Below are 14,485 nucleotides of genomic sequence, written 5' to 3'. Positions count from 1 at the left end.
TTTTTTCCCTTTTAAAATTTTGTGGTGTTTTTTCTTCTCCCGATCCTGTGCCAGGAGGTTCTGTACCACCAGACTTTGGCGTAGTATCTTTCCCTTCTGGAATGGGTCTTACAGTGGAAGTTTCTCCACTTGCAGACTTCGGTGTGGTCTGTTCTCCCGATCCTGTGCCAGGAGGTTCTGTACCACCAGACTTTGGCGTAGTATCTTTCCCTTCTGGAATGGGTCTTACAGTGGAAGTTTCTCCACTTGCAGACTTCGGTGTGGTTTGTTCTTCTCCCGATCCTGTGCTAGGAGATTGTGTACCACCAGACTTTGGCGTAGTATCTTTCCCTTCTGGAATGGGTCCTTCAGTGGAAGTTTCTCCACTTGCAGACTTCGGTGTGGTTTGTTCTTCTCCCGATCCTGTGCCAGGAGGTTCTGTACCACCAGACTTTGGCGTAGTATCTTTCCCTTCTGGAATGGGTCTTACAGTGGAAGTTTCTCCACTTGCAGACTTCGGTGTGGTTTGTTCTTCTCCCGATCCTGTGCCAGGAGGTTCTGTACCACCAGACTTTGGCGTAGTATCTTTCCCTTCTGGAATGGGTCCTTCAGTGGAAGTTTCTCCACTTGCAGACTTCGGTGTAGTTTGTTCTTCTCCCGATCCTGTGCCAGGAGGTTCTGTACCACCAGACTTTGGCGTAGTATCTTTCCCTTCTGGAATGGGTCCTTCAGTGGAAGTTTCTCCACTTGCAGACTTCGGTGTGGTCTGTTCTCCCGATCCTGTGCCAGGAGGTTCTGTACCACCAGACTTTGGCGTAGTATCTTTCCCTTCTGGAATGGGTCCTTCAGTGGAAGTTTCTCCACTTGCAGACTTCGGTGTGGTTTGTTCTTCTCCGATCCTGTGCCAGGAGGTTCTGTACCACCAGACTTTGGCGTAGTATCTTTCCCTTCTGGAATGGGTCCTTCAGTGGAAGTTTCTCCACTTGCAGACTTCGGTGTGGTCTGTTCTCCCGATCCTGTGCCAGAAGTTTTTTACCACCAAACTTTGGTGTAGTATCTTCCCTTTGGAATGGGTCTTTCAGTGGAAGTTTCTCCACTTGCAGACTTCGGTGTGGTCTGTTCTCCCGATCCTGTACCAGGAGGTTCTGTACCACCAGACTTTGGCGTAGTATCTTTCCCTTCTGGAATGGGTCCTCAGTGGAAGTTTCTCCACTTGCAGACTTCGGTGTGGTCTGTTCTCCCGATCCTGTGCCAGGAGGTTCTGTACCACCAGACTTTGGCGTAGTATCTTTCCCTTCTGGAATGGGTCTTACAGTAGGAAGTTTCTCCACTTGCAGACTTCGGTGTGGTTTGTTCTTCTCCCGATCCTGTGCTAGGAGATTGTGTACCACCAGACTTTGGCGTAGTATCTTTCCCTTCTGGAATGGGTCTTACAGTGGAAGTTTCTCCACTTGCAGACTTCGGTGTGGTCTGTTCTCCCGATCCTGTGCCAGGAGGTTCTGTACCACCAGACTTTGGCGTAGTATCTTTCCCTTCTGGAATGGGTCCTTCAGTGGAAGTTTCTCCACTTGCAGACTTCGGTGTGGTCTGTTCTCCCGATCCTGTGCCAGGAGGTTCTGTACCACCAGACTTTGGCGTAGTATCTTTCCCTTCTGGAATGGGTCCTTCAGTGGAAGTTTCTCCACTTGCAGACTTCGGTGTGGTTTGTTCTTCTCCCGATCCTGTGCCAGGAGGTTCTGTACCACCAGACTTTGGCGTAGTATCTTTCCCTTCTGGAATGGGTCTTACAGTGGAAGTTTCTCCACTTGCAGACTTCGGTGTGGTCTGTTCTCCCGATCCTGTGCCAGGAGGTTCTGTACCACCAGACTTTGGCGTAGTATCTTTCCCTTCTGGAATGGGTCCTTCAGTGGAAGTTTCTCCACTTGCAGACTTTGGGGTGTTGTTTGTTCTTCTGCCCTCCTGTGCCAGGAGGTTCTGTACCACCAGACTTTGGCGTAGTATCTTTCCCTTCTGGAATGGGTCCTTCAGTGGAAGTTTCTCCACTTGCAGACTTCGGTGTGGTCTGTTCTCCCGATCCTGTACCAGGAGGTTCTGTACCACCAGACTTTGGCGTAGTATCTTTCCCTTCTGGAATGGGTCTTACAGTGGAAGGTTCTCGGCTTTCAGGCTGACCAGACTTTGATGTGGTCTCTGCCATTGTCGTAGGAGAAGATTTTGCGCTCTCAGATTCAGCAGATTTTGGTGTAGTCTGTTCCACTCCTGGTTCCGTCGCAGAAACTTCTTGACTACCACGTCCAGTTACAGTTGGTGTATTATGCTTACTTCCTTTTCCTGTCCCAGAAGGTTCTGTGCCACCAGATCTCGGTGTGGTGTCCTTACCTTCTGGTCCGTTTACTTCAGTAGATGGTTCTCGAGCTCCAGGCTGACCATTCTCTAGTGTAGTCTGTTTTCCTCCTGGCCCTGTCACGGAAAGTTGTTCACCACGAGTTATACCAGAATTCGGCGTGGTCTGTTCTTCTCCTGATTCTGTGCCAGGAGGTTCTGTACCATCAGGGTTGGGTGTAGTTTCCTCTTCCCGTGCAGTATTTGGTGTTGTCCCCTCTCTTCCTGTTCCAAGATCTTCAGCAGAAGGTTCTCGACTTCCTGGATGAGCAGTCCCTGGAGTAGTCTGTCCTCCCGTCGGAGAAGATTGGAGGTCTCCAGTATCACCGGACTGTGTGGTCTGTTCTTCATTTCGTCCTGTCGCGGAAGATTCTGGACCACCAGACATTGGTGTAGTATCTTCCCCTTCTGGAATGAGTGCACGTGTAGAAGGTTCTTGGCTTTCAGGTTGACTAGGCGCCGATGTGGTTTGTTCTTCTTCTGGCTCTGTCACGAAATTTTCTGGACCACTGGGTCCACTAGACTTCGGTGTTATCTCCTCTCTTCTTGCTCCCATCAAAGAAGACTGTGAAGTTCCGGGCACACCTGTGTTTGACGTCGTCTCCTCTCCTCCTGGTTCCGTCACTAAAGGTTTTAGATCACCAGATGTTGTACTGTGGTTTTCTTCTGATGCAGTCACAGTAGATATGTGACTATCAATTTCACCTGGCTCTTGTGTTGTTTTTGCCTCCTCTTGTATTGTTACAGGAGGTTCTTCACCACCTGGCTTTGCTGTGGTCTTTATTTCGTCTGGCCGAGTCGTGAGAGATTCTGGCACCACGTTACTACTTTTAGGGGATGTGGTGCTATTTGATTTAGCGCTGGTAGGAGCACGTGCCACAATGTCGCCACTTATTTCTCGCAGCGGCTCTGTGCTTGTGGAGGATGTTTTCTCTTCCTCAGGAAGGGAAGTTGATGTTTTTGTTCTTTCCGTGGTGCTCAGATCAGATATCCGATCTTCATCTGGTTCCGATGTGCTCAAATGCTCTTTCTGAGGTCGTACTGTCGACTTTGCTTTTGTCTCTGCATTTAATATACCTTTATCGGGTTCATTAGTAGGTGTATGCGTTGTAAGTTTTGTTGATTGGCTGAGACTTTCAAAGTCCACAGTGGCCAAATCCTGTGGTACTGGTGCTGTTTCTGTTGTTTCTGTTTTAAGCTCTGTAGCTGTAACTTCTCGTAGTGCTTTCTGTGTTGTCGTCCCTATGTTGAATGTGCTACCCGTTGAGTTCTCACTAATGCTGTTTGTTGTGATAGTTTGTTCCGTACTCATTTCGTTTTTCAAAGTAGTCTGTACAGATGTTTGAGAGGATGCTGGGTGTTCACCCGTCGAAAGTACTGTAAAAGAACTAGGGACTGGTTCTGTTGTTGGGCTAGTTTCTCCCACATTTGGTTCATTAATACTCGTTGTGGATAAGACTGGGAGTTTCGTCTGTTTATTAGGATGTCTTACTTTAATCTGACCATCTATGAGGACAAGTTCATCAGGTTTTGGTAGCAATTCGATTTCTGATAATGTAGTAGCACTACTTGAACTGGTCCTGGTTGGCACAAATGATTCTGTTACCATTCCAAAATCATCTTTTGTGACATCATTTGCTTTGGTTTGATTTGGTTGTGTTGATACATCAGTTTTTATTTTTGTCGGTTGCGTTGTCATAGGTGAAGATTCTGTTTTTTCGATTGTTTTCTCTGGGTTATCCGGTAAATTTATGTTGTGAGAAGTAGTGGTCTTTTCCTCTAATGTTACGTCTGCCTTTGAGGTCGACTGGTTGTGTAACTCAATTTCAACAGTTACAGTTAAGGTAGTTGGCGGGGTGGCGTTTGTAGCGTCTCTGCTTGTTGTCACAAAACTTCTGGAAGCTGTGCTGGGTGCTGTAGCCTCAGTTGACTCATTTGGTGAAGTTTCTTGTCCTGGTGTTGTTACACGCTCGGAATGTGATTCACCTGCTTCTGTTGTGGTATTTGATGTACGGTTAATGGATGGGGATGACAAAAGATCCGTGGTTTGAGCAGAGATGCCTGGTTCCGAAGTTAATTCGGTGGAACTCCTAGACGTGGAAGAAGAAGCTATCAGTGGCGATACGGAGAATGACGTGGATATTTCCTTCAATGTACTCTTGTCCAATGGCACTGTTGTTATTTGCGACATGATGGGGTTACGATCTGTTGTTCCACTGGAGTCGGCATCTTTAGGCTTAGTTGAGATTTTTGGTGTAGTCGACTCTTTCTTCACATCTGGCAATGGAGAAAGAGTTGTAGCTTCGTTAACATCGATACTAGTGGTAGGGGACTTTTCGTCCTCTGTAGGAGTCGAGGAGGACTCTTCCTGCTGAGGTGTAGGACTTTGAGAGGATGTAAGTTTAGGTTCTCTTGTTCCAGCACTAGAAGGGACGTTGATTTTCAAATCGTTTTTGTCATCCGGTGTCAGAAACTCAAGGACAACAGATTGGGCTGTTGTACTTGGTGTTGTCTTTTCAAGATCGTTGTCTATAGTGATAAAGTTAGTAGGAAAACCATGCGTTACCTGTGAAACTCTTGGAAAAGTTTCTGGATTCTGCGAAGTTCTCTCTCTTTCAAAAACTTTTGGCAGAGAAGAAATTGTGGAAGATTCTTCTAAAATCGGAGTGGTGCTTGTAAATGTTTGTGCTTCAGTGCTGTCCAAAGGTGCGTGCGTCAAATTTGTGGTGCTACGTGCAGTGCTGAATGTTGTGCTAGAAACAGTTTCCTCACCATGAGTCGATGAGAACAGAATGTTCGAGATGGTGCTGGTGCTACCGAATTTTTCGGAAGCCGAAGTAGTGATTGCTTCAGAAGACGTGCTGGCGATGTGACTGGTGCCAGAAACAGTGGTGGTGCTGAATGCTTCAACTGTTCCAGCCGAAGTGCTAGAAACCCCTTCAACGCTGGAACTCTTTGATGGGATTTCTGTGGTGGAAGAGGAAGAAGCACTGGATGGGAGTCTTGCAAGTGACACTGCTGTGTTCGTTTCGGTGGTTGATAGTTCACCTTCTGTGGTCTGGGAAGTGGATCGTTGCGGCTCGTCGGCTGGCTTTGTTGACTGCGATGGTAGAGTAGTTGCAGCTGAATTGAAATGATTAGAAGTGTCAAGAAGGCAATTGTGATACCTTTCATAGTAATTGAACTGTCGAAATATGTACATCATCATCTCGCTCGATTTGATGAGGTGCATTGGTTTCCCATTGGGAAACCTTCGTTGCCCCTTTTGGTGCATTTTTAAATATTGTTTTTGGTAGCCCTATTACTATGAAAGCTACTTTAGACCAACTCCAAAAGCAGAAAGAAAACTAAAAGCCGGAAAGCGACTGATGGTATATACCTAACTGCAAAGTGTTGATTAAATGCACACTACAGTGAATGAATATTTGTTAATGGTTAGTTGGAGCTTGCATTGAAAGTTAATGTGTGAGAGAGTTAAGTAGTTGAAGCGTAGGAGACGAGTGCAAGTGAAAAGAGATAGTGCTGAGCTCAGAGCAAATACCTTGAGCGGTGCTCGCAGTGGCGACTTTGATATCACTAGTGACTCCATTGCTGGTGATAGTGATGGTGATGTTCTTATCGGTGGTGACGTGACGGTTTGAGGTTAAAGTGTTTAATTTGGACGAGGTAGTTACTGTTGAACCAAGCATATTTCCAATGGTGAAGGCTTCGGATGGGATAAGTTTAAATGTTTCATTATCTGTGATACCAAAACTTGAGGGAGTTGGACTTTCGGATATGGTTCCTGTGATTATTTCAGGAGTGCTTCTGGACGCTGTTTTCTCGGTACTTGTTCGCTTCTCTTCTATGGTAGTAGAAGCGATGCTACTAGTTATTGCCAGTTCTGTAGAAGCACTTGATTTTGACACCTGTGTACTTTTGTCAATTGTTATGCCCTCAGTACGGCTGTGTGTCTCATGTGGAAGTAAGGAATCCACGGTAGTTTCGCTCGGCGGATGCTGGCCAGCTGTACTCAGTATTTCATCAACAAGCTCAATTCCCGATCCTTCAAACGTTGTAGTGGTAGGTACAAGGGTCGATTCTCTTGACATTTCGGACGTTGGATCAGATATCCAGGAAAGCTTAGAAGACGTTGATCTACTGCTTCCAAAATCTTCCCAGCTATCACTAGAACTTCTCTCACTGTGGACTGAAGAGGATGTGGCTACCAGTTTAGGTACTGTTGTGGTTCCCTTGGAGAAGTCAGAGACAACGCCAGTACCCACCGAGATGTCGCTTACAGAAGGTGCACCTGTGATCAGCTCTGGTAGTTTAGATGAATGTGGTTTTTTCGTCACGCTTGTCTCCGAAGAGCTCTCCGAAGGTTCTAATGTTGCAGGGCTTTTGCTTAGTGTGTGAGATAAGGTTGTGGCTTCTTCAAATGAACTAGAAGCGAAGTCAGTGCCCACCGAGATGTCACTAACAGAAGGTGCACCAGTGATCAGCTCCGGTAGTTTAGATGAATGAGGTTTTTTCGTCACACTTGTTTCTGAAGAGCTCTCCGAAGGTTCTAATGTTCCAGGGCCTTTGCTTAGTGTGGGAGGTAAGGTTGTGGCTTCTCCAGATGAACTAGAAGCGACGTCAGTACCCATCGACATGTCACCAACGGAAGTGACCAGTGCTGGAAGTTTTGATGTATCTGGTTTTTCAGTTATACCTGTTCCTGGAGAACTCTCTGAAGGTGTTAATGTTACTGTACTTTTCCTCAGTGTGCTTGTGACAATCTCTTCTTTACCTGAAGAAACTTTAGTGTCCTCAGTAGTTGTAAATATAGGCTCAGTTACTCCAGTAGACTGAATATCACTGCTTCCCTTTACATCTGCGGTGAGATCGCGGGTAGTTTCGGAAGATAGTACAGTCGTTTGCTCTTGTGGTAGGGTTGCATTTTCTGGGGAACTAGGAGAACTATCAAGGGTTTCCAAAGTACTGGAGGGCGTGGTTATACTTACAAAACTTCCGGATGTGAATGATTCTTTAGGTCTATCATTCTCTGAAGGAACCCTGGTCGTGGACTCAGGTGTACTTGTAGTCTTAACACCGTCCGTGTTCAGGAACCCGGACGTTTCTGATGAGGCATCACTGATAGTTCCGGTAGTCTTAGTGAATGTTATGGAAGTGACGGTAGTATCAATACCAGTGACTGCTTCTTCCAGAGGAGCAGTAGTGCGATCGCTGAGCAAGACCGTCGCGGTATAAAACGAGACGGGGGAAGTATTTGTGTTTTCAACAGTGGTTGCATCAGTATCCTTCGGATTTGTCACTTCCGTTGCTTCACGACTTCCAGAAGGAACATGTGAATGTTCTGATAGTATTGAGGTTGACCCAATTGTGCTTGAAAAGTGCAATATCTCAGTTGGGGTGCTAGTGGTGTTAGGAGCTTCAGTGGAATTAGCGTAAAGGGAAGATTCCGTTGAGCTCAAAGATTCTAGCAGGTTCTCTGTAGTGCTTTCGGTAGACAATCTGCTTTTGTCTTGACTACTTGAGGCGGTCACGGTTCCGAAGACTGTTAAGGTACTTTGAGATGTAGATGAAATTGTAGTACTGGCTGTTCCCTCAGTTGTTTGAGCGAATCCTGAGATGTCAGTGTCTCTTGTGACCGTAAAGGTTGGTTCATCAGTACTGCGAGTAGTCTCTATCGACATCGGTTTCACTGTAATTCGACTGGGGGAACGTGAGAGAGAATGCGTGGCATCAGTTATTCCACTGCTACTCGTCCATTGAGTTCTATTTGGATTCTCCAAAGATTTCGTGGAAGGTTCAGAAAAACCTGAGGAATCCAGGGTGACTGTTATAGTCCCAGATTTTTCTGTTGTAACGGAACTAGAAGCACTGGTAACGAATGATGTATTAGAAGACTCAGATGCTACCGTTGCAGCGGTAGTACTGGCTGCCAATTCATCAGCTATCCTAGATGCAGTTTCAATGGTTGACTCAATTGGCGTCGCTGAAGTCACCGTTTCTTCGTGAAGTGACGTAGATGTGCCCAGATCGCTGAGTGTAGTTTCTTCCGGTGATTGGGTTTCAAACGCGCTAGTCCCTTTGTCACTGTTTCTTGTCGAGGTGGTGTCTGTGGACTTTCTTTGAGAGGTAGTAGTTTCTGTATTGTGAGATGCTTCCTCAGTTAAAATTGTTCCCTCTGCGGTGGATTTCTCTAAACTGGGCTTGTCCGTAATTCCGGAACCTTCAAATAAGGTCGCTGTTTCACTTATGCCCTCGGTTCGACCAGTTTCAGAACTATCAGTCGTGCCTGTTGCATCTTCAAAGGATAGTGTTGTTTCTACATCTTCTGTAAGCTCTCCTGATGCCGTGGTAGTGACATCAGATGTGGCGTACTCTTTCGGCGAAGTCGTGGGCAAAAATTTTGAAGCAGTGGATTGCAGAGATTGTGATGTTGTGTCGATTGAGGTTTTGGTTTGCTCAAACGACACTGTAGTAGAACGAGAGCTTGATTCTGCAGCTGAAGTAGTCTCTGCGATCTCTCCAGAAGAATTCTCTGAAAATCCGCTTGATTCTTGAGTAGTGGACCCAGTGGTTTGTGCAGTTCCAGTGTAGAGGAAAAAGGCATCAGTGATCTCCTTATTCACTCCTCTTTCTGTGTATCCCGTTTGCGACAGTTCCTCTGAAGAAGTATCAGGGGAACTCCTATTATCAGCGACTTCCTGAGTCGACCCTTCAGGTGTTGCAATGGTGGTCTCACCTGATGAACTCAACTTCGTGGCGTTCGGAGACTCCACAGTAGCTGCACCTGTTGATTTGATCGAGGATTCTTCAACACTCGATGTCGTTGTTGAAAACTCAACAGTGCTAGGGTGGGACCCTGAAGATGTTGCTGGGGTTCCCTTCACAGTCTCTCCTACCATCTTGGTCGCCGATGTGGTTTTTTTTATAAGAATCTCACTGGAGATGTTTGGAGTTTGGTCTTCTGCCGATACTGTAGTTTCGCTTATGTGAACCGGTGGCTCGTTGTCAGATTCCGTACTCGAAAGCACATCATCGCCATCTACGACGGTTACGAGATCGCTTGTTGAAGGTGTTAGGGAAGCGGTTGGGAACTTGGTCGAAACAGTAGATAAGGCATCACTGTGAGAGGTTTCAGAGGAAATATTAGTGGTACTTGGCGTCACATTAGTCGTGCTGAGAGAATTTAATGTGCTAAAAGAGAGACTTTGGGATGTAACAACAGAAAGAGGTGAAGAGGAAGTCTCGTCCTCTCTAATTTTCGTAGCGTTCGCTTTCAATCCGACAGTAAAACCCGACTCTGTTGATGTTTTAAGAGACTCTGGAGTCATATTTGCTGTATCTAACGAAGATGATTCTAATGTTGCCAAGGTGGATGTTTCTGGTGGAGATGAAGTGGTACCTGCAGACATTCTTTGGAACACCTTTGAAATATCCACGTCTACGTCTTCAGTGGTTAATGATGACTCAAAAGGCTGCAAGGAAGAGAAAATACCAGTTTTCTCCTCATCAGGTCTGCTTGTGCTTGGTTGCAAAATAACAAGTGAGTTAGTGACTTCAAAAACATATGGTGTACTTCGAGGTACTTCCGTAGATTCGTAAGTGATGTGAGTGGAATCCTGAGGTTGATTAGTACTGACGGACTGTGTTGGTTTTGTAGCACCATCACTCAGGTTATCTGATGTGGTTATCGGGGTTGCAGTTATCGACATTTCGTCAATACCTGTCGTTCCAGTCTCAATGACATCGGTCTGTGTAGTGTTGGACCTAATTTGTGTGCTTTCAGTGATGGATTCAGTGGTGGTGGTGGATGCACTGTGGTGCACTTGTGATGTGGTAGTGACTGGAAGAATCTGCTTGTTTGTGGACCTCTGAAATTCTGTAGTGACTTTCGAGTCAGACCCTCCCTTACCGTGCTGGATCGTCGTCTTAGAATGCTCCGACGTCGTTGTTTGTCTTTGCTTCGTTTCACCAGGAATCAGTTCAACAACCTCTTTCTCGTCTATTGGCACAATTGAGCCTTTTGTTCCATTTGTGGTAGTAGGACTGGAAATGGTTGATGTTGTTGTTTCCGTTGTAGCCGAAACAGTGGGATGAGATGTGGCGATGTTTGTTCCTGGAAAAAATAAGCTACTGATGTTCATGCTGAGGTAGAGATCATTTTGAATTGTTAAGTTTCTCTTTCGACAGAAAATCTACTCCAAAGTGTTTCTAACGATTTATACATACGCGTGCAATTCTCGATGCCATCTCCTTCAAATCCAGAACGACATTTGCATTTGCCATCTGCTAAACATTCGGCATCATTGTGACAGAGTCGGGAATCCAAGTGACAGTTTGGACCTAGAATGAATATTTCTGTTGTAAACGGAAATATAACTAGTCACTATGTATTTTTGTTGATGTGTCCTTATTGTAACACCCGCTAGTAGTCCTTATAGTAACACGCGCTACTTCAGGTGACGAGCTCTACAACAGTGTTATGTGGGAAGAATTTAGTGTTTTTCTGAGCGTGATCGTGCACCTTACGGTAGAATTCATGGTATAAAGATGTGCATCGTGCTCCTTACTCGTTGTGGTGTTCGATGTTTCACATTGGAATCCATTTCCGGTGAATCCATGATTGCAAGTGCACTCAAAAGAGCCGACAAAGTTGCGGCATGTGGCATTTGGATCGCAAATACCAGCCAGTGAGCACTCATCGATATCTGACAGTGAAAACGAGGGCATGCAAAGGTGATGGGAATAGGAACATGCATAAAATTGGAAGTGAGAAGTGTCTGTGGATTAAAATTGTTCTTTAAATCCTGAAACGTACCGTCACATCGCATTCCATCACCAATATAACCGATTTTACATGTGCAGAAGTGACGTCCTGGATGAACATCAATGCATTCAGCATTCACGTCGCACGTATTCTTTGAGGGATCGGCGCAATTTCCGCCATTGTGAACAGCTAGAAAGCAGTTGTTTGTGGATTCAGAGAGTACATCCCTATGTTTGAATTTAGTTTTAGTCCTCTACTCACGTTGGCAGGTTCCGTTAATCGGTTGATGCCCTTCGATGCACGATCCACATTGTGGGACTTCTTCCTCGTCTATATGACAAGTTTTGTTCTCGAGTTTACACAATCGCTGCCATTCCGGAGTGCAGGCGTTGTCTACTTCACGTCCCATAGCTAAACTTTCACGAAATACAAGGACGTACACTCACTTCTTCTAGTAAACATTGACTCTAGAGAGGAACTGTGAAGTAGAAAACTGTGGACATGTTAGACTTTTCTAGCGTTATGCTGCTTACCATTACAGTGTGTACCATCACCGGTAAACCCTTGGATGCATTTGCATCCACAGCTGCCGGGTTGGTTGATACACATTGCCATGCTGTGACAGCCAGCAATTCCACGTTCGCATTCGTTGACATCTAAACGGCATACATCATCTAATCCGAATTGAGTGGATGCTGGTTCAAAATGGCTCTCGACAGAGTGAAAAAGGTCTTACCGTACGTTGCAAACTATTCTGAAAGTTCTCTTACCGACACAGACACCTCCGGTCCCTTCGTATCCTTCGGAGCATTCACATCGGAATCCGCCGTCTTCATTGACGCAGACAGATGATGCTGGATCGCAGTTGTGTCTATTTTCGGCGCATTCATCGATGTCTGAAGTTACAGGGTAATTAGATGCAATCTAATTTATCTTGTCAACATAAAGTAGCAAGATGATCATTTACCTTCGCACTGCTTGGTTGCTTCATTGTAACGGTAATTTGGCTCGCATTCGCAAATGCTTGTCAGGGATCCGTCAAAAACTCTCACAGATAAGCAAGCAGTGTGATTTGTTCGACCACAGAATTTTTCCATTTCCATGCAGCTCTGCTCCAGTGGATTCATACACGACTTTACACCGTCTCCTGAGAAAGAAAATTAAAGTTGGTTCCTTTGGCATGGTTTTTTTTTCAAATATGAATACCTTCGAAGCCATCTGGGCACCGGCACTCGTATGATCCTGGAGTGTTTTTACATTCAGCCTGAGGGTGGCACGGCATCATGAGACATTCATCTTCATCTGAAAAAAATTTGATTTCGCTTTGTTAGCAGCTTGGTATAAGGTGACCCACCTTCGCACATGTACCCATCGCCTCTGAAGCCCTTCTTGCACTGACATGCATAGGTGCCCATGAGGTTATTGCAAACAGCGTTCCTGTCGCACATGTTCAGCGTGGGTTCAGTGCATTCGTTGATGTCTAATAACAAAGTAAACAAGAGTAAGAATCACTAGAACGAGTAGCTTCGGCAAGGCCGTCATATCTGCCATACATACATGGTACGTGCGGCTTTTCTAGCTACCAATGGACTCTAAAACTTTCCTAACTATCAATGAAACGCGATATAAAATTGTCATCCGTCATTTGTGTTACCCTGGTACGCTAGTGTTTTGATCTATGATCTGGAGGAGCTACGATCATGCCTGAATCCGGAAGCTTCTGGACATTGAACAGTGCAGATTAGCGCTGACCCATTATGAAACCCTTCATCTTGATTTCTTTAAGGAAACATTCTCGTTTAGGAAACGTCGGTAAATCTTTCTCGAATGCTACTCCTTAGTCACAATTTCTACCTCGTTCTTTTAAGAATTTAGAGTGGCAGATCGGATTAAAAAATTTTCCGAGGAATTTAAGTGCCTACACGTTATTTATAGTAGGGTCAAAACGACATGAAGCACTGTGCAATTGCGTACGCGGTTTCTCTCGAGGCGTTGCGGTGGGGCATAGCTGTCGGGAACCCTCGCTGCAGTTCGCGATAGTCCCACCGCGGTTCCAACTGCTGCCTACACCGCGCCGTTTCGAGCGCATACGCAACCGTGCTTCATATCGTATTGACCCGACTATACTCCCAGCATGATTCAAGCAAAATTGTCGGTATTCATCTGATACCACGTTTTAAAGACACTGAGGGATAGTAGAAGGGAAGATTTGTAAGTACCAATACATATACATAATACCATTGAATACTCATCCTCTGTTATAGGAAAAATGGAAAAGAAATAAAAAGAATGATAGGGAAAAAATCAACGAAAAAAACTCACCAACACATTCTCCATCCTTGACTTCAAAACCCATTTTGCACATGTCACAATCCTTGTTACCCTTTGCGTCCACCATGCACATATGGTTCTTTCCGCAATTCGCCACCGACCATTCAGCCTCGGTACAACCACGTTTCTCAACCGGCATGCATTTATAACCATCTCCAAAGAAACCTGGAATGGTATCGAATGGAATCGTTTCAAATCATGTGAAATTTGATTTTGCTTGTAAGGGAAATAGGAATTCCCTGTTTCTTACAGTAGTTTCATTGAATTAAATATAAATACAATGAATCAAGACCTACCTTCTTTGCATACGCATCCATAGGATCCTTGCTTATTGATGCAAGTGGCGTTTACGCTGCAGCACGCTCCATTTGACTCGATGCATTCATTGATATCTAAAAGGGGCTTGGAACACGTTACGGATTTATATCCCAATTCATAGGTATGTGATGAAAAATCCTTACCAACACATTTCCCATGTTCAGATTTCCTGTATCCCATAGGGCAGAAGCATGCATATCCACCAACATAGTTATGGCATCTAGCACTATGGTCACATTTGTGAAGACCCACTGCACATTCGTCCACATCTGAAGCCGAAAGATCGAAAAACATATCCGAGGGTACAAGATAGCATGAGATTTGAAAGTTTACCGCGGCATGATTTCAGTGGAGGCTCTCCCTCGAACCCTGGATAACAACGGCAAGCGCCAGTTCTTCTCTCACAGTATGCATCGCTGCCACATTGATCTCCACTAGTGCATTTTGTGGTTTTGCTACAAAGAAATGATATATGAACAAGAGCTGGTGGGAAATTTACAGATTAGAAAGTCCAAGAAAATTTGGTTACCTCGGACCCATTTCAGCTACAGGCGGTGTGGTTTGAGTAGTCAGAATGAATGTGTCTTTCGTGGTTGAAACCTGAGTAATGGGAAAATGTGGTATTCGTAAGAAATGCACTACTTTGAAGAGCTGAGATATTCGAACACACTGTCAATATAAAGGAAACGTTTTCGGGTCCTATGCAATACT

At 45.2% G+C, this 14,485-nt stretch overlaps 1 protein-coding gene across 2 annotated transcripts in view; it reads right to left on the bottom strand.

Annotated features, from left to right (window-relative positions):
- Positions 1-14,485, bottom strand: part of RB195_011467 (uncharacterized protein) — a gene marked incomplete at both ends in the record, with an annotated part of 41,486 nt that overhangs the window by 13,486 nt on the left and 13,515 nt on the right. Inside the window, 19 exons of one of the 2 annotated variants that reach the window (XM_064192891.1) lie at positions 67-929; positions 1,024-1,276; positions 1,368-1,868; positions 1,960-5,484; positions 5,903-10,474; positions 10,588-10,701; positions 10,929-11,066; positions 11,177-11,314; positions 11,387-11,536; positions 11,659-11,781; positions 11,896-12,021; positions 12,093-12,272; positions 12,332-12,427; positions 12,480-12,605; positions 13,448-13,621; positions 13,753-13,848; positions 13,918-14,043; positions 14,108-14,229; positions 14,304-14,374. In XM_064192891.1, the coding sequence (XP_064050475.1) occupies positions 67-929; positions 1,024-1,276; positions 1,368-1,868; positions 1,960-5,484; positions 5,903-10,474; positions 10,588-10,701; positions 10,929-11,066; positions 11,177-11,314; positions 11,387-11,536; positions 11,659-11,781; positions 11,896-12,021; positions 12,093-12,272; positions 12,332-12,427; positions 12,480-12,605; positions 13,448-13,621; positions 13,753-13,848; positions 13,918-14,043; positions 14,108-14,229; positions 14,304-14,374 (11,494 nt within the window). The remainder of the gene's footprint in view (positions 1-66; positions 930-1,023; positions 1,277-1,367; positions 1,869-1,959; positions 5,485-5,902; positions 10,475-10,587; positions 10,702-10,928; positions 11,067-11,176; positions 11,315-11,386; positions 11,537-11,658; positions 11,782-11,895; positions 12,022-12,092; positions 12,273-12,331; positions 12,428-12,479; positions 12,606-13,447; positions 13,622-13,752; positions 13,849-13,917; positions 14,044-14,107; positions 14,230-14,303; positions 14,375-14,485) is intronic. The other variant, XM_064192893.1, reaches the window with a different exon arrangement.

This window comes from Necator americanus, chromosome III (genome assembly GCF_031761385.1).
Source record: "Necator americanus strain Aroian chromosome III, whole genome shotgun sequence".
Classification (NCBI taxonomy): Eukaryota; Metazoa; Nematoda; class Chromadorea; order Rhabditida; family Ancylostomatidae; genus Necator; species Necator americanus.
The sequence above is the reverse complement of the archived record's forward strand: the minus strand, read 5'-3'. Positions and strand labels throughout refer to the sequence as shown.